Source organism: Chaetodon trifascialis, chromosome 8 (genome assembly GCF_039877785.1).
Source record: "Chaetodon trifascialis isolate fChaTrf1 chromosome 8, fChaTrf1.hap1, whole genome shotgun sequence".
Classification (NCBI taxonomy): domain Eukaryota; kingdom Metazoa; phylum Chordata; class Actinopteri; order Chaetodontiformes; family Chaetodontidae; genus Chaetodon; species Chaetodon trifascialis.
Window position 1 is genome coordinate 5,649,547 of NC_092063.1, and position 24,011 is coordinate 5,673,557.

General features: G+C 43.4%; 1 protein-coding gene across 2 annotated transcripts; it reads left to right on the forward strand.

Annotated features, from left to right (window-relative positions):
- The first annotated feature begins 1,035 nt into the window (after positions 1–1,035).
- Positions 1,036–18,979, forward strand: kdm5bb (lysine demethylase 5Bb). 2 transcript variants are annotated; one of them, XM_070967852.1, is made up of 28 exons: positions 1,036–1,408; positions 2,840–2,917; positions 3,357–3,479; positions 3,573–3,743; positions 4,302–4,358; positions 5,151–5,306; positions 5,458–5,551; positions 6,040–6,158; positions 7,119–7,277; positions 8,098–8,217; positions 8,304–8,462; positions 8,964–9,145; positions 9,307–9,469; positions 9,616–9,735; positions 10,300–10,494; positions 10,821–11,002; positions 11,188–11,312; positions 12,345–12,495; positions 12,635–12,749; positions 13,100–13,455; positions 14,295–14,433; positions 14,525–14,704; positions 15,550–15,711; positions 15,836–16,321; positions 16,410–16,494; positions 16,622–16,830; positions 16,921–17,187; positions 18,055–18,979. In XM_070967852.1, the coding sequence occupies exons 1-28, from the start codon at positions 1,256–1,258 to the stop codon at positions 18,190–18,192; spliced, it is 4,644 nt and encodes a 1,547-aa protein (XP_070823953.1). In that variant the 5' UTR covers positions 1,036–1,255; the 3' UTR covers positions 18,193–18,979. The 2 variants fall into 2 exon arrangements, with proteins under 2 accessions (XP_070823953.1, XP_070823954.1); XM_070967853.1 differs by lacking the exon at positions 4,302–4,358 and having other exon boundaries at positions 1,108–1,408.
- The last annotated feature ends 5,032 nt before the right edge of the window (positions 18,980–24,011 follow it).

Genomic DNA, 24,011 nt, shown 5'->3' on the forward strand with positions numbered 1-24,011 from the left:
TTTAAACAACGAGTCCCGGTGGCCGTGAAGGTGTCACCTGAACGAATTCATCCGCGCAAGTGTAAACACACCAAGACAGTCCACAAAGAAGGGAATTGATTTACAGACTTCCAGGACAGGTTACTCTTTTCTAATATCACCACGCGAGAAATAGCTTATAATATTATTCCCAAATAGATGCAAAGTATTGTTGGGTGGTGATGAAAATATTTAGCATACTTGATGTCTAACCAAGATTTTAGGCTGTGGCCTGTGGAGCACACTAGATTGAGATTTAGATTGATCTGTTTGTCCTTCTGCAAGGACAATTGGTTTCACCTTCTGTACAACCTCAGAGTACACAAATACACCAAACCGGACAGAGTACAGCAAATTTGACAAATACACATATAAATCCCACACAGCATCAGAGTACAACCTCACAGTACACAAATGCACACATTGTCACCTATCCTCAATCCCATTTCAACTTGTTTTTACTAAACATTTCAATTTTTAACATTTAAGCCTTTACGTGTGTGGGTTTTAGGGGACGAAAAATCCATCACTGTTATAGTTGAGCCCGATTCAGACTGTCTTATATATTAGCCTGAGTACTAATTAGTTTATTAACGGTTTCTTGATTTTGGCTGCACGTTAATGGTTGCACATTGAGACACCGCTGGGGCCCAGTCTCTCAGCTCAACAGGAAATTCAGCTAAATTCAGCTTTCTGTGCTAAAGTTTGAGGCTGTGAGAGGAAAAATGCAACAATTTGATGTCTTTATATAACACGGGGTGTAATAAAAAAAACTATTTACAACTTGTGTATTATACTCATATATTGACAAAATGGGAACGTTATTTAGCTCTGGTCACTCCTCAAGAAGTCGACGGAGCAGCAAACATTGCGGAAACTGAGAAATCAAACACGCATTAATAAAACTGCGTGGTGTCTAGTTTTTTGAGCGGACGTGCTCACTGCCTTGGAACATTCTCCTCACTGTGCATGGATGTGTGTGTGTGAGAGAGAGTGTATGTTTGTGAGTGTGTGTGTGTGTGTGTGTGTGTGTGTGTGTGTGTGTGTGTGTGCAGGCTGTATGTGTGTGTAAGCTGCCTCCTCTCGTGTTGATGACGACTGCCTGCCACCGAGTCTGACGGTGAACAAACGGGATTAAAAAAAATAAAAACACTCCAGGAAAACCGTAACGCGGCGGTACTTTTTTTTAAACCGGTGCCCTGTCCTGTCCGAGCCTCCACCGGGTCGGTCCGAAACGATGAGCCACCCTCGGCCGGACGAGTTCAAGCCTCCTCCGGAGTGCCCGGTCTTCGAGCCCAGCTGGGAAGAATTTAGAGATCCGTATGCCTTCATCAATAAGATCCGTCCCATAGCTGAAAAAACTGGCATTTGCAAAGTCCGACCGCCTCCGGTGAGTGTGATAAACGACGATAAAACGTCGCACCGACACGGATGCTGAATTAGAGCACCGTTAAGACGCTGTAGCTGGACCGAGCGCTCGGGATTTAAAGGGACTGTTCAACATGGCGGATAAACGGCTATGTTCATTCTTTGTGCTGCCACCGCTAGCTAGCTCTCATTCGTGGTTATAAACGTCGTAACCAGGCTTGTTTGGTCGACTTTGAGCTAGTTGGCGGTAATAGTTATGGTCAAGTTATTAAAAGTGGATTATAGTCGTGGTTCACCGTGTGTCAACAAAGCCTCGGCGGTCCGGTCATTGAGCCACTTAGCTAGCATGCTAACGCTAGCTAACAGCTCTCAACCAACCTGTCATAATTTTTAGCTCGCGGCTTTGATAGAGGTGGCGATGCGGAAGCCATTCGGCTGCGCAGAAAATCATGATATGGTCTTTAGACACACATGGGTGTTAATGGTGTGGATTGTTTCAGCCCTTCAGTGTCCTGAAAGTCCTGCAGCCGACGTTAATTATGGATTATTTGTTGAAGAGCATCCTGCTGCAGTTGGGTCACTGTGTCGAGTCTGTGTGATCCATCACTTCTCGGTCAGCTGGCAGCTTGTAATGAATATATGAACAAGTGTGTGTTTTATGGGTCAGGCCAAATTAATGTTCCCTTTATGGTGGAGTGTTAGAGAAATTGCATCATGAATGGGACAAGCAGCACACTGGGTTACTCCATTACAAAGACCACTATTATTGTTAAATAACAAGTTGTGACTGTTGAAGTTGTGGTTTAACCCGCCACGTTACACAACATTGAAGTCGTGTTGCACTTTATTGAAATTTAAGGTTGTTGAAGATGAGCCAGTGTTCATGTGTGAGCCTGTGTTGCAGGGTGTTGTCCTCCATGTTGGCTTTGTGGTAAGCTGGGCTGGTGAGTCTTCCATCTGGCCATTTTGTGTGCCAGTGGGGGATGTTGGCTACTGACTTAAAACAAGAACTTGGGTCCCCGCTTGCATGGGGGGCTATTGTCATAGTGTGTGCTAAGCTGTGTGAAGTATTGACACAAATATTGATTGGTGTTGTGTGTCAGAAGCTGAAAAGGATCACTGTGTTCTTTCAGTAACAGCAGGCCTTGCTTTTCAGCCATCCTTGAGTCTAACGTCAGTTTTAAAACCTGCAGCCGTGTAGTTACACGCTTCCTTTATGTGCCCAATTCCAGCATAGTTAATTCACCGTGACTCAAGAATAGGAGCATTTCTTAAATTTGGGTCCATGTTTTGAGAAAAAAAAGTGGTTAGAAGAGAGCCATCTTGAAAGGAAAAACAAATAGAATTAGTGATATGACTTTGCAGCACTGAAAATTGTAAAAACTACCCACTACAAATCCCCACCCAGGCTACGTGTTGTGATGACCTTCATGTGTATTTTGTTTCTTGGCAGGGTTGGCAGCCTCCGTTTGCTTGTGATGTTGACAAACTTCACTTTGTTCCTCGGATCCAGAGGCTCAATGAGCTTGAGGTGAGTTTTGTCTTTTAGACTGTACCAGCCATTATTTCACTGAATCCATTTTTGCTCTAAAATTGTGCATTAATTGTCTTATTTTTACCTCGTTACTGTAATTACTAGGCCGGTAACGGCTATGCTGATAATAATAACAAAGAGCAGTAGTGTCATCAATGCCTTGTGATGCTGTTATGTAACAAAGGATAAATTACAAATTTACACTGGAAACTACAATGCCTAATTGTTATATAATCCAAACATTTGAAAATGAAATTAAAAGTGCATTTATTTATTTATTTTATCCAACATGTCACACTGCCTCGTGATCCTGGATACAGCCTGTTTGGATCAGTGATTATCTTGGTTTTCGCAGGATTCTTTGTCTCGGTTTATTTTTAACTTGAATTTAACTTCTTTGTAGCTGATTGTCGCCTTTTCTTCTATTTTGTCCCAGGCACAGACCAGAGTCAAGCTCAACTTCTTGGACCAGATTGCCAAATTTTGGGATCTGCAGGGATGTGCCCTGAAGATTCCTCATGTGGAGCGGAAGATTTTGGATTTATATAAGCTAAATAAGGTTGATAATTGACACCACTGCACATTATTGTATACAGGGTTTTCAAATACCGTTTATCAGCTCACACAGTAACCTAACTCACTGTCGTTTCAGCTGGTGGCAGATGAGGGTGGATTTGACATTGTTTGTCGGGACAGACGATGGACTAAGATTGCACTACAAATGGGCTTCGCCCCCGGCAAGGCTGTCGGCTCCCACCTGCGAGGACATTATGAGAAAATTCTTTATCCCTACAATCTGTTTCAAAGTGGAGCAAACCTGCTGGTGAGTTGGACGCAGAAGAACTTCCTCTTCATGATAAGCACAAAGCATGTCACACACACGACCGTGTGTGGCTCATCTGTAAACAAATTCCTAATAATGTTTATTCACACTGTTTATTACTACCAATTATTGGATGCTGCAGTCAGAGTGAAATACGCCTTTGTTACACTTTACGTTGAACATGAAACAAGTCGATCAAAGACTTGTAGGGAATATGGATTACAGGCTGACCAACAGACCATAAAGATAAAAAGAAAGAAATGCATTATTCGGATATGCATGTTCTGTGTTGGTTATATCTATGTTTTATGTTGTATTTTATTTCAAAATTTGAGTTTTTAATAGTATTTTTGTTTCAGTTGGGAGGGTAACTCTGATGTCTGACTAATACACTGAAAGCCAATTTATTATCTAGTGTCTTGTCATGTCAGCTTTTGCACCCTAATATTCCATAACATGTTGCAAGAGAGCTTGTCCAAGGTCATTGGATTGGTACCATGTGACCTTTGGACAGGTCACTCTAAATTGTTTAATTACCCAAGCTCTCTCTTGCCTCAGGCACCAGAGGCAGCTTCCAAACTGATGCGTTTGGAGGCTGATCCTGAACTTGAAAAGGTATGTTTGTGTCGTGGTTAGAAGCCTCTCGGCCTCACAATTAACAAAATGCACGTTTGTCTGTGGCTGGAAGTGTACTGTATGTATGTTCAGACACCGTATTGTGAGTTTGACTTGTCCTCAAACAGTCATTTGCCAGTTTTACAGCACTCAGGCGATCCTCACTGTAGCAACTCAGTCTGCACATAACATGTATCTTGGGCCAAATGTGAGATATTTTGTTTCTGTGCCAGTCAGCAGTTGAGTGCTAATTATGTCTCAGTTCAAATATTGTAGTTTTCTTTTCTGTCCTTCAAAAGTGCTACACTAATTATTTAAACCAATGCACATGTAACTCCTGAAAGTCTGACATTCATCACCTGCGCACTTCCACTGATGTAGCATGTTCCCCCTTAGTTTCTGTGCTCCTTGTTTGAGCTGACAAACTGTAACTAACCACATCCTTCTTACAGCCTCTTCTGTCCTCCGGCTGTTCAAATTGAAACTATCATCTACTGTCTTAGATAAAGTGTCCCAGTCTTTCAGCAGCATTAGGTAGATTCTGACACTTCCTAGTTATCGTCACACATTGCCCTGTTTTTATGTTATTACGGCGGTTAAACTGAAGAAGATCCCTTTAAAATGCAGGCTGTGGTACATGTACACTCACACTTCCTCTCTAAGACACTCATACCATTTATATCTGACTGTTCACCACATTTTAGCATACAGGTATTTCCAGTTAGGCCCACATTTGCTTTTTTTAATATCGAGTGAGCTGTTGGTTTAAACTGTCACACTGTTTCCCTCCAGTGTGTTCAGAAGCCAGTCCAGCCATTGGAGAGTCCAGTCAGCATGGAGAGCGTGGACACCATGGAGCTCAAGCTGCAGGACCAGGCTCAGAGACAGCTTGGCCAGATGCCAGACACATGTCCCAGTGCCCGCAGAGCCAAGCGCATGAAGTATGAGGTGGGTGTCGTTGAAGAGCGCCACGCACACCTGACTAAAACTGTCCTGAAACGAGCAGCGCAGACTTCATTCTTCACTGTTCTCCACGTAGTTTCACATTTATATCACAGTTTTAGTTTGCCCGCCGTCTCACAACCCACTTTTTCTGCAGGCCTTCTGTGTGAAGACTGAGCCAGGCGAGCCCGCAGACAGCAAGCCGAACCTGAGGCGGAGGATGGGCTCGTTCGTTGCCAAGCAAGAACCAGGTCAGGCTTTGCATCCCAGAGTGGAAAGTAGAGTTATACATATGGCATTTGTAGTATCTACAGTAACACCCCCTCTCCCTATTTACACTATATAAACCTTTCATAAATGCATCATAGTTATAAGCAGAAATACGTGTTGATTCGTGTATTTTTCGACAACTGTAACTCGTCCTGTGGTCACTGAAAAATGGAGGCTGGTGTGTAAAAAGATAGCGAATGACAATATAATAAAACATTGGTGTAAAAAATATAAAATATGTCTTGTTGGAGAAGTTCTAATTGTTAACAAATAATGTGCACTAATAAACATTTAAAAGATGTAAGCACAACTACATCATAGTGTGGTATAAACATTTATTAAATGTTTTGTTTACTGCTTGTAAATCCCATGGGGGCGCGATAGAGTCAAGAGTTTTCACTGTAGAAGTTCTTATTAAAACATGGCAGGTTGCGTAATGATGTAATTAATGTTTCCTGTTGTCTTGCAGAGAAAGAGATTCCGATTCCAGTAAAACAGGAACAAGCTGAGAGTAAGGAACCAATAATTGAAGCTGACAAATCCAAGTCACGGTACAAGAAATTCATCCCTCCTGTTCCTCCGAGCCCAGTGAGTAGAAATGTCTTTGGAGGAGATGAAACTTGCATGAGATATCAAAATTCTTGATCAAAAATTAATAAGCCGGTCTGTTTAATGCATCATTGGAAGTCCGAGCTTAGCTTTAATCACGTAATATTAGACTTGTGCTGTGAAAATAGTGTGAAAGTTTGTTTAGAGGAGCCACTTTAGCTTCTGCTAATGCAATTTGTAGCCTTCCTAGGGTCCACAAGTAAACACAAATGATGTATAGAACAGAAAATGAGGTTAACATTCACATTGAATTGCATAAAAGTTGGCATTTAGACCCCATTTGCACTCTGGCACATGTGTCTTGCGCAGATGGGCTTGCTGTCCCACCCTGATAAAGCCAAGTGTAAACACAAGAGGCGTTGAGGATGGAGATGGTGTGAGACACATTCTAGCCAGATGATGAAAAGAAAAAGTATCTGTGTCTCCAAAACGCCTCCGTAATCTTTACTCCTTCCAAAGTGTAACTGAAGCAGCACGCAGTCTGTCTGATTTTCTTAGCAAATCCACGTTCTGTCTCCTCTGTCCCAGCGATAACAGCAGCTAAAGTTACACAAACATAACGCAGGAATGAGCTGTTTGTTCTCCATCTGATTAAAGCAACAAGAAAAACTTCAGGGAGTTCTACAAATACGATCAAACACAAGCTGATCTGGCCGACAGAGAAGTTTATATGTGGCTAAGCGTGAGACAAAGTGAATCAGATCTCAGCTGGATTGACCAGTGTACATGGAGGCTACATTAGACAACGTTTCTAATATGTTGTACTTGCATTCTGAAACTCTTTAAATCTGTAAATAATACATTCTGTGTGAGTAGATAACAGGTTCCTGATAGAAAAAGCTCTGTGGAGAAGAGAAGTTACTCTTCACTCCTGTCTTGAAGCTGCTCTTGTCAGTCGTTGAAACAGAGTCATCACAAGCTTCCCCTTTTGTTCTGCAGGTGGATCTGGTTGTGTGTCTGGTGTGTGGCAGTGGGGGAGAAGAAGACCGTCTGTTGCTGTGTGACGGTTGTGATGACAGCTACCACACCTTCTGCCTGATCCCTCCTCTGCACGACGTCCCCAAAGGAGACTGGAGGTGCCCCAAGTGTCTGGCTCAGGTGAGGATGAACTGCTGCTTCGCTGAAGCAACATTATGCAAGAATTGGTATTTTTCGTAACTTTGAACAGTTTCAGAGTGTGATTCACTTTCACACCACTGTCATACCGAGGTGATTCTCAGCGGCTCCCATCAGGACTCTGATCTGGATCTTATTTAATGTAGAAAATGCCTGTGTGCTCCCTTCAGATGTCAGTTCTCTGAGCTCTCTCTCTGGGCAGAGGCGGCTCATAGACCAGCTAGCTGCATGAGTAACTAGCTAACTGCGGTTACAGTTAGCACTTATTAACGGTTACTGTGGCAGCAAGTAAAGCTGTCCATCAATAAACTGTAAATCAATTATCTTCTCCATAAAACATTGTCCACCAGAAACGCTCTCCGACATCTAATTCCTGTCTCCGTTGTGGTTTGATAAACAGCACATTCATCAAATTCAGTGGCCATACAACCATTTTCCAGGCTGCTGTAGCTGTCATATTTTGCCTGAGCGTGGAGCAGGTTGGAAAAAACGATAAACACGCGCTCAGAATGTCGAGCTAGCTTGAAGACAAAGTTGTTGGTGTGTGACGTAGTGCCTAAAGCACTAAATGTGGATTCTGCTAAACCCAAGTTACACAGTGCAAAAGCAGGCGTGGAATGAAAGAGGCACCATTCCACTGTGTCAGTGTACCATCAGCATGATTTTGAAGCTGTTATTTTAAAGTAAAACAGTTGCATAATGTTGCTTTAACATAATACAAATTGACTCTTGAGTAATGGGCTGTGTGAGCTATTAAAACAAGTCTGTCTGCTACTCGCTGCTTTTTTTATCTTACTCGTAGGAATGCAACAAACCTCATGAGGCTTTCGGCTTTGAACAAGCGTACAGAGATTATTCCCTGCGTGCATTTGGGCAAATGGCTGATGCATTCAAATCTGATTACTTCAACATGCCGGTTCATGTAAGTAGAAGAGGGTTCAAAATAAATCGGCCTCTCCTGCTGCGAGTATGTTAAATTTGGATGTGTTTTACTTGTATTCACTGCAGATGGTACCCACAGAGCTGGTGGAGAAAGAGTTCTGGCGTTTGGTGGGAGCCATCGAGGAGGACGTCACTGTAGAATATGGAGCAGATATTGCCTCAAAGGAGTTTGGGAGCGGATTTCCTATTCCGAACGGAAAATTTAAGGTTTCCCCTGCTGATGAGGTATGAATCAAACCGCCCCAAAGCTGTCGAGATGTCTGTGGAATCAAAATGTGGCCGGCGCATCTGCTTAAAAAGCAATGAATTCAGTTTCAGGTCATTTTCTCTTCCCTCGTGCTGGCACTAATGTTAGTCCATTTTTTATGGCTGATTGTGGGCTGTTGAGAGACTTTGACACACCTATAAACTAAAAGTGGGATTGTTGCGACAGTAAATTGTGCTGCAGGAGCACAGTATACTAGCAGTATATTGTTATATACTGCTAGTATTAAAAACTGTGATATGCTTTCATGATATGATCATGATTTGGGTATTAAATTATGTTCCATTTGTTATTGAAATGTCTGGAAAAGTCCTAAATTTAACTTCCTGCAGAAACCCCCATGTGGCAGCCACATCTGACTCCATCAGATATCATCAGTCTAACATAGAATTAAGTGGTGTGAACAGTATTTTAACAGTGACTCCTGTGTTATTAAACTCGCCGTGTTTTCTGTCTTTCAGAAATACCTCGAGTGTGGCTGGAACCTGAACAACCTGGCGATGATGAACCCGTCTGTACTGACTCATGTGACAGCTGACATCTGTGGGATGACGCTGCCGTGGCTTTATGTTGGCATGTGCTTCTCCTCCTTCTGCTGGCACATCGAGGATCACTGGAGTTACTCCATCAACTACCTGCACTGGTACTTAAGAAGAAAAGCCTGCTGCTACTAAAGCTCTGCTACTGTCCTTGATGAGAGCATAGATTACTTACGGTGGCTTTTGATGGCAAAGGTCACATCAAGACTTTGATGTTTTTGTGTCAGTTTAACCAAAATCTTATGTTTATCTTGCTTTCTCCAAGGGGGGAACCCAAAACCTGGTACGGTGCTCCTGGTTTTGCTGCAGAGCAGCTGGAAGAGGTGATGAGGAAACTGGCCCCGGAGCTGTTTGAGTCTCAGCCTGACCTGCTGCACCAGCTAGTCACCATCATGAACCCCAACACCCTGATGGCCCACGGGGTGCCAGTACGTGTTCATATAGCTTTGCTCTCATGCACCGATGCTTTCTATCAGTTATACGCTGTCATGCGCAGCTGACATTTTCCTGAACGAGCAGCTGGTCTTTTCAACAGGATCATAAATCATCCTCTTTTGTCTCTGCCGTCCTTCAGATTTACAGAACAAACCAGTGTGCGGGTGAGTTTGTCATCACGTTTCCCAGAGCCTACCACAGCGGCTTCAATCAGGGCTTCAACTTCGCAGAGGCGGTCAACTTCTGCACCGTGGACTGGGTATGCATCACTTTATTCCTGTTGCTCCTAACAACGCATCGTGTTGTTTGTGAAGTTAATGAAAATACTGCCTCAAGCATAATTACATTGAATGACAGCCTTTGTGAAAGACGGGAGCATTTCTAATGGTAAACAAGAATTACACAAAGAAACAGTTTATGTGGTTTACAGTACTGCAGTGTTCATATGGTGTTTTTTTAAAGGCCGTCATTATGAGCTGCAGGGAAAGACTGGTGCAGTTTGTTTTAGTTTTTATCTCACGTAGGCCTGCAGCAATTATTTTCATTATCAATTAACCTACAGATCATTTTCTCAATTAATCATCAGGTCTGTAAAGCATCAGATGAAAAACAGTCACCACAGACAACGCGGTGACTTCCAAAGACAATCAGTTTTTTTCAGTGTTCAGTTTCAGAACCAGAAAAAATGACCGTGTTTGAAAAATGATTTATCAGTCATCAAACTTGTGGCAGATTCATTTTCAGTGAATTTCACGCATTAGCCAGTCCCGTGACTTTGAACATGACATGAACTGTCCTTTCAAACCATCTCTTTGCTCTCCAGATGCCACTTGGCAGGCAGTGCGTCGACCACTATCGTATGCTGCACCGGTACAATGTGTTCTCCCACGACGAGATGGTGTGCAACATGGCCTTGAAAGCAGAAACACTCGACGTGGTCCTGGCTTCGGCCGTCCATAAGGACATGGTCGCCATGATCCAAGAAGAGCAGAGGCTGAGAGAGAAAATTAAGAAAATGGTAGGATAGTCCTCACTGTCATGCCAGTACGCCATTATAGTTTCTGTAGATTATGTTTCTTCGTGTGGGATGCTGTTATCTTGCATCTGGCCTAAATACAGACAGGATGTGCACGCAACTACCTTTCTGCAAAATAAAATTTCCTCTCTGTGTGTAAAAACACATAATAATTGCTAACAGTTGCTTTTACTGTGTACGTTTTGTGTCTTTACAGCGATTACGTGTTTAACACCGTGTGAAGCGTCGGTTCAAGCGAACACACTCACCCTGTTGCGTTCTACTTTGACTTGTTTTTTAACACCTCTGTTATTGTCCCACACCTTCAGGGGGTGGTGCATTGCAAGGAGGCAAGATACGATCACCTCCAGGATGACGAGCGGCAGTGTGCCAAGTGCAGGACCACCTGCTACCTGTCGGCCCTCACCTGTCCCTGTAGCCCTGGGGTTCTGGTCTGTCTGCACCACATCAGCGACCTCTGCTCCTGCCCCGTCGCCAACTTCACACTGAAGTAAGTCCCTCTGGAGCTGATCCAGAGACAGTAAACAGGCTTTGTTCACAGAGATCAGAGAACACGGTGTCTGTGCGATGTGTGAATGTAATGAATATTACATGTCTGGAAGGACCTCCTGAAGCAGATCTGTGTCTTATTATTACTGCATACCTCCAGAAATTGAGGGTTGTGTTTGTTTGCAGTTACAGATACACACTGGACGACCTGTTCCCCATGATGAATGCTGTGAAGCAGCGAGCTGAGCTGTATGATGATTGGGCCTCCCTCGTGTCAGAGACTCTAGAGGCTAAACTGGAAAAGAAGAAAGGTAAACAGCAAGAGCAAATAAGAAAACGAAGTGTTAATGGACCAAAGCGGTGGTTTATAGGGGCATTACACAGGATTTCAAATGAGAAATATAGTGAATGGGAATAATGGAAATATGGCCTAAATATAGATTTCCTATTTTAAATATAGGTATTATCCGAGTAATTACACGAAATGGCCTTTTTTGGTGAACCCCTGGACGTACCATTAGCAAAAACATGTGAGATACTCATTTTCTGTGGTATTTTTATTGAACTTGGACAAGGGTAAGGCTTCAAGCTGTGGTGTCATTGTGTTTACCAGCTAATAAGGTCCAGAGTCATCTGCAGGCATCTGCTTACAAAACAATATTCAGACGGAAATAAAAATCTTCTCCTTCAGTGTGATCAAAGTTCTGTTACTCAATGCCAGCAGCACTTACAGTGATTGAAACTCAGAAATCAGCTAGTGTCAAAATGATCCGTTACCTTTGTGAGCATGTTCGGAGTGTGTGCAGGTTGATTTTTTTGAGTACTAAACACTGAAAACAGTGAACCCTGGATACATGTAAAAACTGCAGGTTCACTTAAATGCATCTGATATAGTCGTCGTAATCTAAGTTCAGAATCAGAATCAGAATCAGAAAAAGCTTTATTGCCAAGTATGATTTTACACATACGAGGAATTTGCTTTGGTGAGGTTGGTGCATGACACATCTATCAAGAAGAAGCAATTAAAAAGTTAAAAATATGACAGTAAGTAAATAATATAAAAATAAGAAAGTAAGTAAAAAATACAACAATAGAAGAACTATAACAGCAGTAAAATAAAAAATCTCACAATATAAATATATGTACACAAGTTTTTTGTTTTTTTTTTCCTTTTTTGTTTTTTTTTTAACAGTTATAAAGCATGTCGTGTTGGTTGGTTTCAAAACAACACAGTCACTGTGGCCAAAAGTGATGAAAGGCAAGTCGGCGCAGTGTGTCGCAGGTTATTTAGACTGGATGTTTCGTTATGTGTCAGACTGATTAATCAGATGTTCTCTCCTCAGGCCTGCCGGTGTTTCGCTCTCTTCTTGCTGAATCTGAGTCCAGGCTGTTCCCCGACAACGACTTGTTGCGTCGGCTACGTCTGGTCACACAAGATGCAGAAAAGTGCTCCTCGGTGGCACAGCAGCTCTTAAATGGCAAGAGGCAGACCAGGTAGGATTAATACACTCAAACACATCAGGTTTATAGATTAGCTGTCTCCACGGTTCCTTACTTGTTTCCTCCAGTCGGGAAACGATACCAGTTCGTTAATGGGCTTCAGTTCTTTAATTCATCTGACGCTGTCTTCTAGGTATCGGTGTGGTAATGGGAAATCCTGCAGCCAGCTGACTGTGGAGGAGCTGAGCTCGTTCGTGAGGCAGCTGTACAACCTCCCCTGCAGTCTCCCTCAAGCCCCCATGTTGAAGGTAGGCTGTGGAGGAGAAATCTGTGATTTTAACTCGCCTACCAAAAGAACTGTAACTTTGGCAGATACTGACTTGATTCAGCTAAGGCAGACTGCTGAAGCCCGATTATCACCCTTACATCACGAAAAAGGAATAATAACAGCCAGAAAAACCTGCTGTACTGTTCATACGAGTACCTGACTGTTGTTTTAAGACTGATTTGTACACCTGTCCTCTGAACTGTACAGTGTCTGTCCGACTTAGGATAACTATATAGTTTGTCGTTAGGCGATAATGACTGAGACTTAAATACAGAACTCAGGTATGCAGAATGGTTTTGACTCTTTGTTTGAATTGACGTCTTTCTTCAGGAGCTCTTGAATCGCATCGAAGACTTCCAGCAGCACAGCGAGAAGGTCCTGGCAGATGAAGTTCCCAGCGTGGCTGAGATCCAGAGCCTCTTAGACGTCAGCTTTGACTTTGACGTGGAGCTGCCCGAGCTGCCCCGCCTGAGAGTGAGGCTGGAACAGGCACGCTGGCTGGAGGGCGTGCAGCAGGCCAGCGCTCAGCCCGCCACGCTCACTCTGGAGACCATGAGGAGGCTCATCGACCAGGGAGTCGGCCTGACGCCTCATCCGTCCGTGGAGAAAGCCATGGCGCGCCTGCAGGAGCTGCTCACCGTGTCCGAGCACTGGGAGGACAAAGCAAGCAGCCTCCTGAAAGCCAGGTGAGGGCAGCGCTGACTGATCCGTGATGACGTTAGCGTCTGAGCCACAGTGTGGACAAACATCCAAAACACTGACAAGAGGATGTTGTGATCGGTTGCTCTGTCAGTAGTGGCTTAAATCCAAAACCGAATCATGTCTGTGTTATGTATCCTAGCTGTACCTTTCTGCACTGATTGTACGTGAATAATGTAATATTACGTCAGTGCTCCTGATTTTGCTTCATTTTAATTACAGCTAGTGCAAAATGCTGCTGCTAGAATATTCAACAAGATCAACAAAAAGTGAGCATCATATTTAGTTCTGCCCTCATTTCATTGGTACTCAGTGTTGTTCAGTATTAACTGTCACAAGTGCTTTTCAGAGGCTTTAATGGCATGGCTGTCAGTAATGTGCATCCTTTCTCTCCATTGTCAGAAAAACTAATTTCAAGTCAGGCCTTAAATTTCAACATTTTTCAGAAGTTTTTTGTTGGCTCACCATTGCTTAGTTTCCCGCAGCTTTGAATTTTGGGTTTCACTGTACTAAAAATATGGTTTAGAATTGTGTTTTATAGTTGTTTTTAGCCTAAGATGATTCAGTTAAGTTATTTTCCATGTGTAGAGTCTTATTTTGAAAGAAATTGTGGGCTTTAAAGTGTCCTATAAAAACTGTGTGCGTAGGAGATTTTGAACATTTTGAAAGTGCCGGTCGGAAAAATAATGTCAGAAAGCTTCCAGTGAAGGTGTCGAAAGGAAATGCCATGACAGCTCTTGTTATAGGGAGTTACTGACTTGATGCAGGTATTGTGTCCAAGTGTTTTACCTACAGTACATCATTTGTGTTTTGCTGCCCACCGCAGACCTCCACACTCCATAGAGACTCTGAGTGCTGCTGCTGAGAAGGCATCTGGCATCCCTGCTTACCTCCCAAACTGTCTTCTGCTGAAAGACACCATCAGAAAAGCGCGAGAGTGGCTTCAAGAAGCCGAGGAGCTTCAGGTTAGGACACACCTGACATTTCTGACTTATTCTCTCATTGTTGGGTTGATTTTTGGCTGATTGCACCGCTGAAATAATCTGCTTTTTTCAGGCCAGCGGCAGCCAGCCGATGATGGACAGCCTCTCTGACATGGTGCTGCGAGGACAAGCTATTCAGGTCCACCTGGAGCCTTTAGACAGGCTGGAGTCTCTGATGGTGGAAGTGCAAGAATGGAAAGAATCTGCAGCTACAACTTTCCTTCAGAAAGACTCCACCTTTACCTTACTGGAGGTAAAATCACTGAAAATGAGCAGTAAGACCACGCGGCCGTCAGGGTTCAGCTGTCTTGCTCCTCGTGTCCACCGGATGTGATTACATTATGGCTCCTTTTGTTTTATCGTCCTGGAAATGTTTCAATGGAGGAGCATCTGTTCTTCAGCTGCCATACTTCCAATACCAACATTTATAATATTGAATACACATTTGCAGCTCATTTAGATGTTGTAACAGATGCTTTAGGAAGACAATCTTAACTTTCTCTGTGATCATTTTCAAAACTCTAACACAAACTGTAGCTATGATCATTTTGCCAGATGACGATAATAATAATAAAAAGAGGATTTGATCAGATGCGCAGCAGCTTGAGGACAGCTGCCTGGTTAACATAGTATTTATGGGCCATTAAATCTCTGTTTCATAGTCGTTCCATCGTCTAACACCATAAACAGAAAAAATATGTAATGAAAGCCAGAAAGTCATGATGGTATCAAAACAAAGTATTCATCTCCATACAGAGCAGGAGGAGACAAGATGGAGGTTTAAAGAGACTCTTGCTGCTGTCCTTCTTTCTCTCCCTCTCGCTCACTAATTACAAACACAAAAAATAGTTTTGTTGTATATGTGCAAGACATTTATCTTAAATTGTGCATTTTCAGCCAATTGCCAAGAAATACAGTCATGTTCATACATTTATACAAGTTAATTTCACTTCAGAGATGTGAGCCGCTTTAGCAAAAATACACTGAAAAGAAAATATAGCAAAAAAAACAAAACAAAACAAGGTGCCAGTGAACTTTGGTCCTTACTCCTCTGGGCCTGTTAATGCAAACGCCTGACAGTTATTTTGTTCTTCACAGGTCCTGTGTCCAAGATGTGAAGTTGGAAACATTGGTTCTCCAAAGAGGAAGGTGAAGAAAGGGAAAGAATCACCTAAGAGCAACAAGAAGAAAACCCCAAGGCTCAACACTGTCAGTGATGTGGAAAAAGCGCTTTCAGAGACCAAGGACTCTACCTCTGCAGTAAGTGTCGGAGGTCTAAGAGTAGCCTGCAAACATAAATATATATAAGAGGCTGCAGTCGATGGGATTGATGTGCGGCCACTCTCAGGAGACGTTCTGACTCTTGTCTTGTTTTATTCACCAGCTGGCAACTCTGGAGGAGCTACATTTGAGGGAGATGGAGGCTTTCTCTAACCTCAGGGCAGCAAACGAATCAAAGCTCCTTCCCACAGCGGACTGCATGGACCTGAGAGTGTGTGTCTGTCAGAAGGCGCCCATGGGTGCCATGCTACAGTGTGAACTCTGCAGGGATGCCTTCCACAGCGTGTGTGTCAGAGACCCCTCAGGCTCCTGCGAAACACAGCCGTGGCTCTGTCCACAGTGCCAGCGATCAGAAAAGCCCCCCTTGAACAAAGTCCTCACTCTGCTGGCGTCTCTGCGGCACATAGGGGTGCGCCTGCCGGAGGGCGACGCGCTGCACTATCTGATCGAGAGGACAGTTAACTGGCAGCACCGAGCGCAGCAGATCTCACAGTCGTGTAACCTACCAGAACTGGAAGAGAGGCCAGGAACTCCTCCCACCTTAACGCGCTGGGCATCAGGCGGCCATGACGCTCACAACGACACGCAGGTCACCTTTCATCTCCTTGTGCCACCGTTTGTAGCAGTTAAAGGGTCATTCGCAGTTGTTAAGTTTGGGTTTGTTGTTTTGGATACAGGCGCCTTGCTTGACTCCAGAGTGGAACAGGACAAGCCATGGTCAGACGGTCTTCTACACCGAGCAGAGATGCATCCCGCTGCAGGGTCAGTGTCCTCCTGCTCTACCTGCAGTAGTGGCTAAATGAAGTTTCCGTACATTATTTGGAAACATCATGGTTAATTATTCATTGATTGTTAATGTTTATGTTCTGGGTATTTTCCTGTGTGACAGGCTTAAGTCGGGATCTGGAGGAGCTGATGGTGGAGGGGCTCCTGTTGCAGGTGTCTCTGCCGGAGGTCCAGAGCCTGTACCACGTTTTATTGGACAGAGCCAGCAGCCAGCACACAAACAGATGCATGTCGCCACCACAGGACACGCCCACAGACTGTGACACACACATGCAGTTTAACTCTCAGGGAAACGCTCTGCCAATGAACCAGGTGCGAGCTCCGACCACCAAACGAGCTGCTCAAAGCGCTCCTCAACGCCACCTCACCATCAGCTTTAATGTGCGTCCTTTCTGTTTTCAGGATGGCATCAATGGTGTGAGGGGAACTGTGATTGGCTCAGAAAAGAAAGCAAAGCGGCATCTGGAGAGGGAAGACTCAGACGCCGAGCGCAGGGGGAAGGACAAAAAGCACACTCACAAAAGGCAGAAGATGAGTAAAAAGAACCTGCAGCGCAGGCCGGCCTCGACCTCGTCCTCTCCGCGCTCTGACTTCTCTCAGTCCGACGACTCCGATGAGGAAATGGCCGTGTGTCCGGCAGAGAGGTGTCAGCTGCCAGAAGGAGATGAGGTGAGAAAAACCTCTGAGTGAAGTATCATGTAAGATACTTGACTGTTTGTGATTGGACCACCTGCTCTGCCGCCATATTTAAGAGATGCATCCAAAGACCATCTGACTCAAGGAGTGCAGGCAGAAAGGTGATTGGTCAGATAAGATGATTTTACATCCAGTAGTAGTGGTATTTATCCTGTGATGTGGATCAACGAGAAGCTAACTTTTAAATATCATGTAATTTAGCAGTTTAAGGAAAAAAACTTCTTCTCTAAGAATAGACATGTTTTCCTCTGCAGAGTAAGAAGGTGCTTATTGAGGCAGCTCTCCTCTCACTCTTGGATTATGGTGACATTTTCTGTGTGCATGCTTCAGCTGCGACTGTGAAGCTCTTGGATGCTGTTTATCACAGCACATTTTTACTGGTCATATTATAATATTCATCACTGTGAGCTGTCTGCTAAGGTTGGGTGCTCCTCTCTCTCTGTGAGACGTGATGCACACTCTTACTGGCTTTAACTCCCTCACATCACGCCTTTGCTGTCTTTTAACGCAGGCTCTTACCAGACACTCACAAATGACTGGATTGTGTTGCAGGTGCTTTTACTGAACTTGCACTTCCAGCTGTTCTTGTTTGACTTGATTCATCTGAGATCAAGATCAACAATTAATTTACATTCGTCAGGTGGCCACAAACACGACTCCAGATGATGAACGATAACGTTGTGTCTGCTGGATGTGAAAATATAAGCAACTGTTGGCTAACAAGTTCACCTTATAAACTGAGGAAGTGACATGTGAGTGCTGTGCTGCCCCCAAGTGGCCCGAAAGAATCTCTTATCGCAGGTCAAATGTTAAATCAGCCACTTGTGCGTTTGCCTGCAGGTGGATTGGGTGCAGTGTGACGGCAGCTGTAACCAGTGGTTCCACCAAGTCTGCGTCGGCGTTACGGCCGAGACGGCGGAGAAGGAGGACTACATTTGCGTGAGGTGTACACTGAGCGATGGACACATGAGAAAATGAAGAGAAAGTGGAGATTTTCCCGAATGATGGCTGAAGAGCCGTCGGTCCGTTTGTTGGAGCCACCAGTCTGGATGTGTCACTGATCCTGTACCCCCCTCACCCCCGTCCCGTCTGTCCAACCCTTTTGTAACAACGGTGCTATCTCCTCTTTGACTTGTTGTCCAGAACTATAATGTTTAGTTATTTTTTGTATTTTTACATATATATTATATATATTTCTTTCTTCTTATGAATTGTTTGTGGTTGTCAAAAAGAAAAAAAAAAACAGGATGTGAAGTGTGCTGCATGGGATTCCATTACGTCAGCCCAAAGGAGTCTAAATCATGATGCACCCGGGGTTAATCGAGGGTTAATATTCTCTTCTCCTGAACCTCCTTGCATGTTAAACCAGAGCTAAGGGGACAGAAGTCAAGGTTTTCATCCACTATCCCCCCAAAAAATTACTATTAAAATTTGTTTCTTTGAAATCCAGTGTTTAGTACATGCATCTTAATATAATTATTCCCTTTTTTTGTAGAATAGGTTTATTTATCTGAGCAATAATTTTTTGTCTGAATTGACTTAAATGGCTTGATCTCGGCTGAGTTGTGTCGGTGCTTTAGCGATGGTGTGATGTACAGAAAGCTTCACAGATGGGCGGATTACAGCTCCGCGGCGGCGATGCAGCAGGACGATGCTGACATGAGCCGCTGCGGCGCGTAACCCAGCGAAGGATACTGTGGGAAGGACTTAGGGGGAGCTGAAGATGTTACAAGTTTATATTGTGGAATAAAGCAGTTTTGTTCTATGGAGAAGTCTCGTCTTTTCACTTGAACGTGGGAGAAAGAAGCCACTAGATGTCCTCATAAACATGATTTGAAAGTGAGCACCTTCACAGCTCATTCCTCCTGTCTCGCACACATTCACCCCAATTATTCCCATCGTATTTGTTGACACGTTGACCACAAAAGTGAGAGATTATTTCCTTGCAGAGATTTCTTTCTGTGGGCTGTAATAGACTGACGCTTGCCAGAGACCAATATTAAAAAGCACTCAGGCAAAACATAATTTCACAAAAGTAGTTTGAGGCTTGGAGTTCAGTGTGATGGATAATCTTCCTCAGCTTTTCATAAGTGGATTTCACAGCTTACTTAACAAGAAGTAATGACTTTAACGGCTTCTTTTGCTGACTGTTGGGTCACAAACTTCTTTATTTTTCCTCTGACCTCAAATTGAGGTAAAAATCAATATTTGTGTTCGAACAGCTAAAGCTCTGCATGCAGTTATGACATGTTTTTAAGACTTCAGGCGGGCTGAAAGCTCCATGTTGCACAGTTAAACCCGACTCCTCCTCTTCAAAACTGTAAGGATGAAGATGACAGCAGGTACTGGCAGGAGGAGATCCATTACTGTGTGACCATAAAGCCTCGATGGCAGGTGTGAAAAATACATCCCATGAACCACGCCAGCTGTATCCTTCAGGCCGCCTGTTGTCTCGCAGCAGTGACGGAGTGCCGAAGAGCTGCAGGATGAAGTGATCATCAGCTGTTTTAGAGGAATTATATGTCTGATGTGTCAAGAACTTTCAGTCTAAAAGAAATGCGTTACCAGGTGTGATGTGCAGACAGACGCAGCTGATGCAGGCCTGCTCCACACTGAGGGCTGATTTTTGGAGACCTCTTCAGTTTCCTTGTCACAGATGAACACAGCAGGAGCTGAAAGAGACAAAGGAAGTGACATTGAAATAAGTCAAATGAATGTCCTCAGCAGATGAAGGTTGTCATCTTTCATCCCAGCAGCCACCAAATATAAACAACAGCATGTGTATTATGTTTAAATCGTGCTTATTTCAAAGCACGGCAGTGACTATTCAAGTGTCCTTTTCATGATGATCAAAATTAAGCTGTGAGGCATCAATAAATCAGCCGTGTTGGAGGGAAATGTCCTCGTCGAACAGCAGAGAGTGAAGCAGAGAGCTCATGTGGCTTCGACTGTGAAGACAACTTAAATTCCTTTACAGGAAGCAGCTGCCAAACCACAGAGCCTTTCACACATACAAAGACTATTGAACAGTCTCCTCCAGAGTTCTGTGTTATTACTCTGCAGCAGCTCGCCTGCAGCGCGCTGACCCACGCTGCATATTCACAGACCATCTCGCTGCCTCAACAGATTAAGGTGATTTTTTTCAATTGCGTCTCAGCAACATTGTCCACCTGCAGTTTGTCTTTGGTGTTTTGATTGACAGGGCGAGAGCCTCGCTCGGCTCTTAATCTGCCTCTCGCTGAGGGGGGGGAGCCAAAAACCAGCCGAGCCAGAAGAGGAAGCCAAAATATGATAAACACAGAGGAAGTCATGACTGCTGAGACGCCTCAATGATGCTGCCACACACGAAACGCTGACTCCAGTGATTTGATGGTACGGTAAATTGTGTGGCAGTGAAAACATGACCTAAATAAAAATCACAAAGGAGAACAAGGCTGAAGGGGAGGAGGATAAAAAAAGACTGGAACAGACGTGGTGACATGCCACAGCAGTACAAGCACAGGTGTAAATAATAATTGAAACCTAATTAAATATGGTTGAATTCCATTTAGCTGCTTCAGCTTCAGCGTCCCTGTATTGTTCATGCTGTCACACTGTCATGGCTAAGTGGGACGCTTGAATGGAGCTGAGCCATTGTTAATGTTGTTAGCAGCACCTGCTCTCCAGCTGTGAAAATGGCCCTTTAATTTTGTGCACGATGAAGACAGGATGTAAGAAATGATGAGGATGCACAGGAAGTAATAATAATTCAGACTGTGATCTCAGACGATCTACAATGCAAGAAATAAAAGTGAGAAATGAATAAAATGCCAATAAAACCAAAGTCAAACAATGATTTTCAGAAAAGACAACAGGGTCTGATAACGATTAAACACAAACCACACAGAACAGAAAGGACGACGTTAGTGTCGGATGAACTCTTCAAATGAAATGAAAAAACTTTCAAATGAAAGTTCAAATGACAAACTGAAAATGATGCACAAACAATTTGGCTAAAGTTTCAGTTTATTGTGCCTGCAGTCTGCCTCATGTTTTCAGTTCCTCTCTTCTTCAGATTGCCTTTTTTTTTTTTTTTTGCATCATCCATCCTGAAGCCCTCTGCTTCCAAACCTGCACCTCCCTCTCCAATCATACTGACTTTCTCCCATTTTAAACAACTTCTGGATCCTCTCAGGTAACAGCACGACCATCGTAGGTTTCTCCTGACAAACACGTGAGGAGAAAATGAAGTTCGCTCTGAGCTGACAGACATCCTGTGAACCAGCAGCCAGTGGTGGAAAATAACAAGGTGCATTTTCTCAAGTACTTCCTGTAAGTGCTATTCTGAAATACTTTACTGGAGTATTTCCATTTAATGCTATTATACCCCAGGTGCACTGCATTTCAGAGGGAAATATTGTACTTTCTACTACAGTGCATTTATTTTACAGCTATAAATTAATAGTTCAAATTCATCAATTTTGTCACCTCATGCCAGTCCTTAACCCTCACTGCTGTATGCAAGGCTGCTAATATCATGCGCCATCAGGAGTCAAAGCGTCAGTGCAGCGTTCACTGCAGAACAAGTACTTTTGATACTTTTAGTACTTTTTGCTGATCTTGTTTCTTTGCTTTTGCTTATCCTTACAGTATTGTTGTATTAGTACATTTACTTAAGTAAAGGATCTGAATACTTTTCACCACTGCCACACAAACCAGGAAATGCAGCATCCGTGAGACTCCCGCTCTCCGTTTGACCGACCCTCGCTCTGACCGAGGTCTCATAAAAGGTGGACAGTCCAGGTGTCTTTCTGCTCCTCCAGTGTCTCTTGATCCCAGTTTGACAAATGAAGCAGAAGCAGATGTGGTGACAGAGGGATTACAGCTGTTGGACTCCGTGCAAACAGCATAACAAAAGGTTAAGAAAGTGACAGTATGTCGTCATGTGATGTTTAATGAGGAGGAGAAAATGTGGCAAATCATAAATCGCATGAATTGGGTGAATTTTCATCAATACACATTGTGAATGAAAATTCGTGAATTAAACCTTAATCTGAAACATCTTGTTACTGATCTGGTGTAATTGGTGGAGGAAGTGACCACAGCCGATTATTAAAACGGTGTTTTTAGAGCCAAAGCCTTGTGGGTTGTCCTCATGTAATAAACCAGTGGTTCTCAACTGGTCTGGCTTCAGGACAGACCATCACCCCTTAATGACAAGCGTGTGTGTGTTTTTAAGGGAATCTGTAGTTTATATAAAGAGGCAGCAGGACGAGACACCACTGACACGATACTGCAGATATTTCTATGTACTTTGCTCCCAATATTATTTCAAGGCTGTTAATTATAACTTCCATATCTGCAGTTTATGATGATGACTGTGGCAATAACTCTTTCATTTGTTTGTTCTGAATGAGGGCAGGAACATTTTGTTAAAGTCGCATAGCAACGCTGTCCACAGTATACAGCACATCAAATGATGTACACAGTCATCAGTCATCTGATGCTGCACAGCCTTTCATCTGTCATGAGCTCCATATTTAGCCAGTGTAATGAGGAAGATATGCAGTAAGAGTAACTCATCTAATCCCTGCAGTCAGTGGGCTGTGACCCGCCGGGTGTCTGCGATGTGGGTCTTTGTTGTGCCAACAGTAACAGGGACTCGACACAGTGACAGAGGGAACCTGTAAAGATGAAGTGGATGTTCACCTGGAGGAAATATTCAGATACTGTGACAGCCGATACACAAATTAGACGTGTTTCAGGAGCAAAAGCAATGTTAGCAAACCGAAGTGCAAACTGCACAAGGCTGACAAACGGCCTCAAACACTGAGAATACAACAATCTGGAGCCATGCTGACAGCTCTATGAGGCTGTTCTGAGGCACTTTGAGCTAACATGCTAATGTCCTAACATGCTCACAGTGACAATGCTAACATGCTGAAGCTTAGCAGGTATAGTGAGCTCACCATCTTAGTTCAGCATGTTAGCATGACATCACTGATGATGCCATTGTGGCTTATTTATTGTAAAACTTGTGGATTTTAGTTTATTTATTGTTTATTTAGCAGGCACATTGCACAATACATCCACCAAATGTAGCCATAAGCTAATTTTCGGTATCCTCCATGAACCTCTACTGTTTTATTGTAATGTCATTTTTACAACTTTATGTGTATTGTAATTTTTAGTTGTGTTTTATATGGGAGCTAGCTCCCAAAAGTTTTCCCTGGAGAGATAACGGTAATATAATTAGCATTAAACACAAAGTACAGCTGAAGGCTAATGGGAATGTCAGTAGTTCTGCAGGAATTGGTTGTTGTACCAAAATCACTAGAAACATTGAAAATTTGACTTGAGGATGGTGCTAGATGAAAAGTTAAGAGCAATCCATCCAATAGTTCTCAACACATTTTACTCAAATGCCTCCATTTCAACCTCATGGTGGCGCTAGAGTAAAGTACCATCAGAGTCGATGAGATTCATCATCTGAGAGCGTGTTGAAGCAAATTTTGTGCGAATCCATCATCCACCAAAGTTAGCAGGGTTCATCCTCTGGGGAACATGAATGTCTGTTTGAAATTCTTCATATAAAATGAAACGGGAACAACTCAGACTGATACTTTGAACAACATATATCTGTTCCCAAACAAAACAACCTGAGATCAGATGGTTAGACCATATAGAAGCCAGAAAAAAACAACTTCCAGTTTGGTTGTGTTATAGCCTGGAAACAAAAATCCCATCTCACTGCGAATCTAAAACACTAGCGTGAACAACAACAAGAACTTTCACGCCACACGGGGTTCATCAAAGCA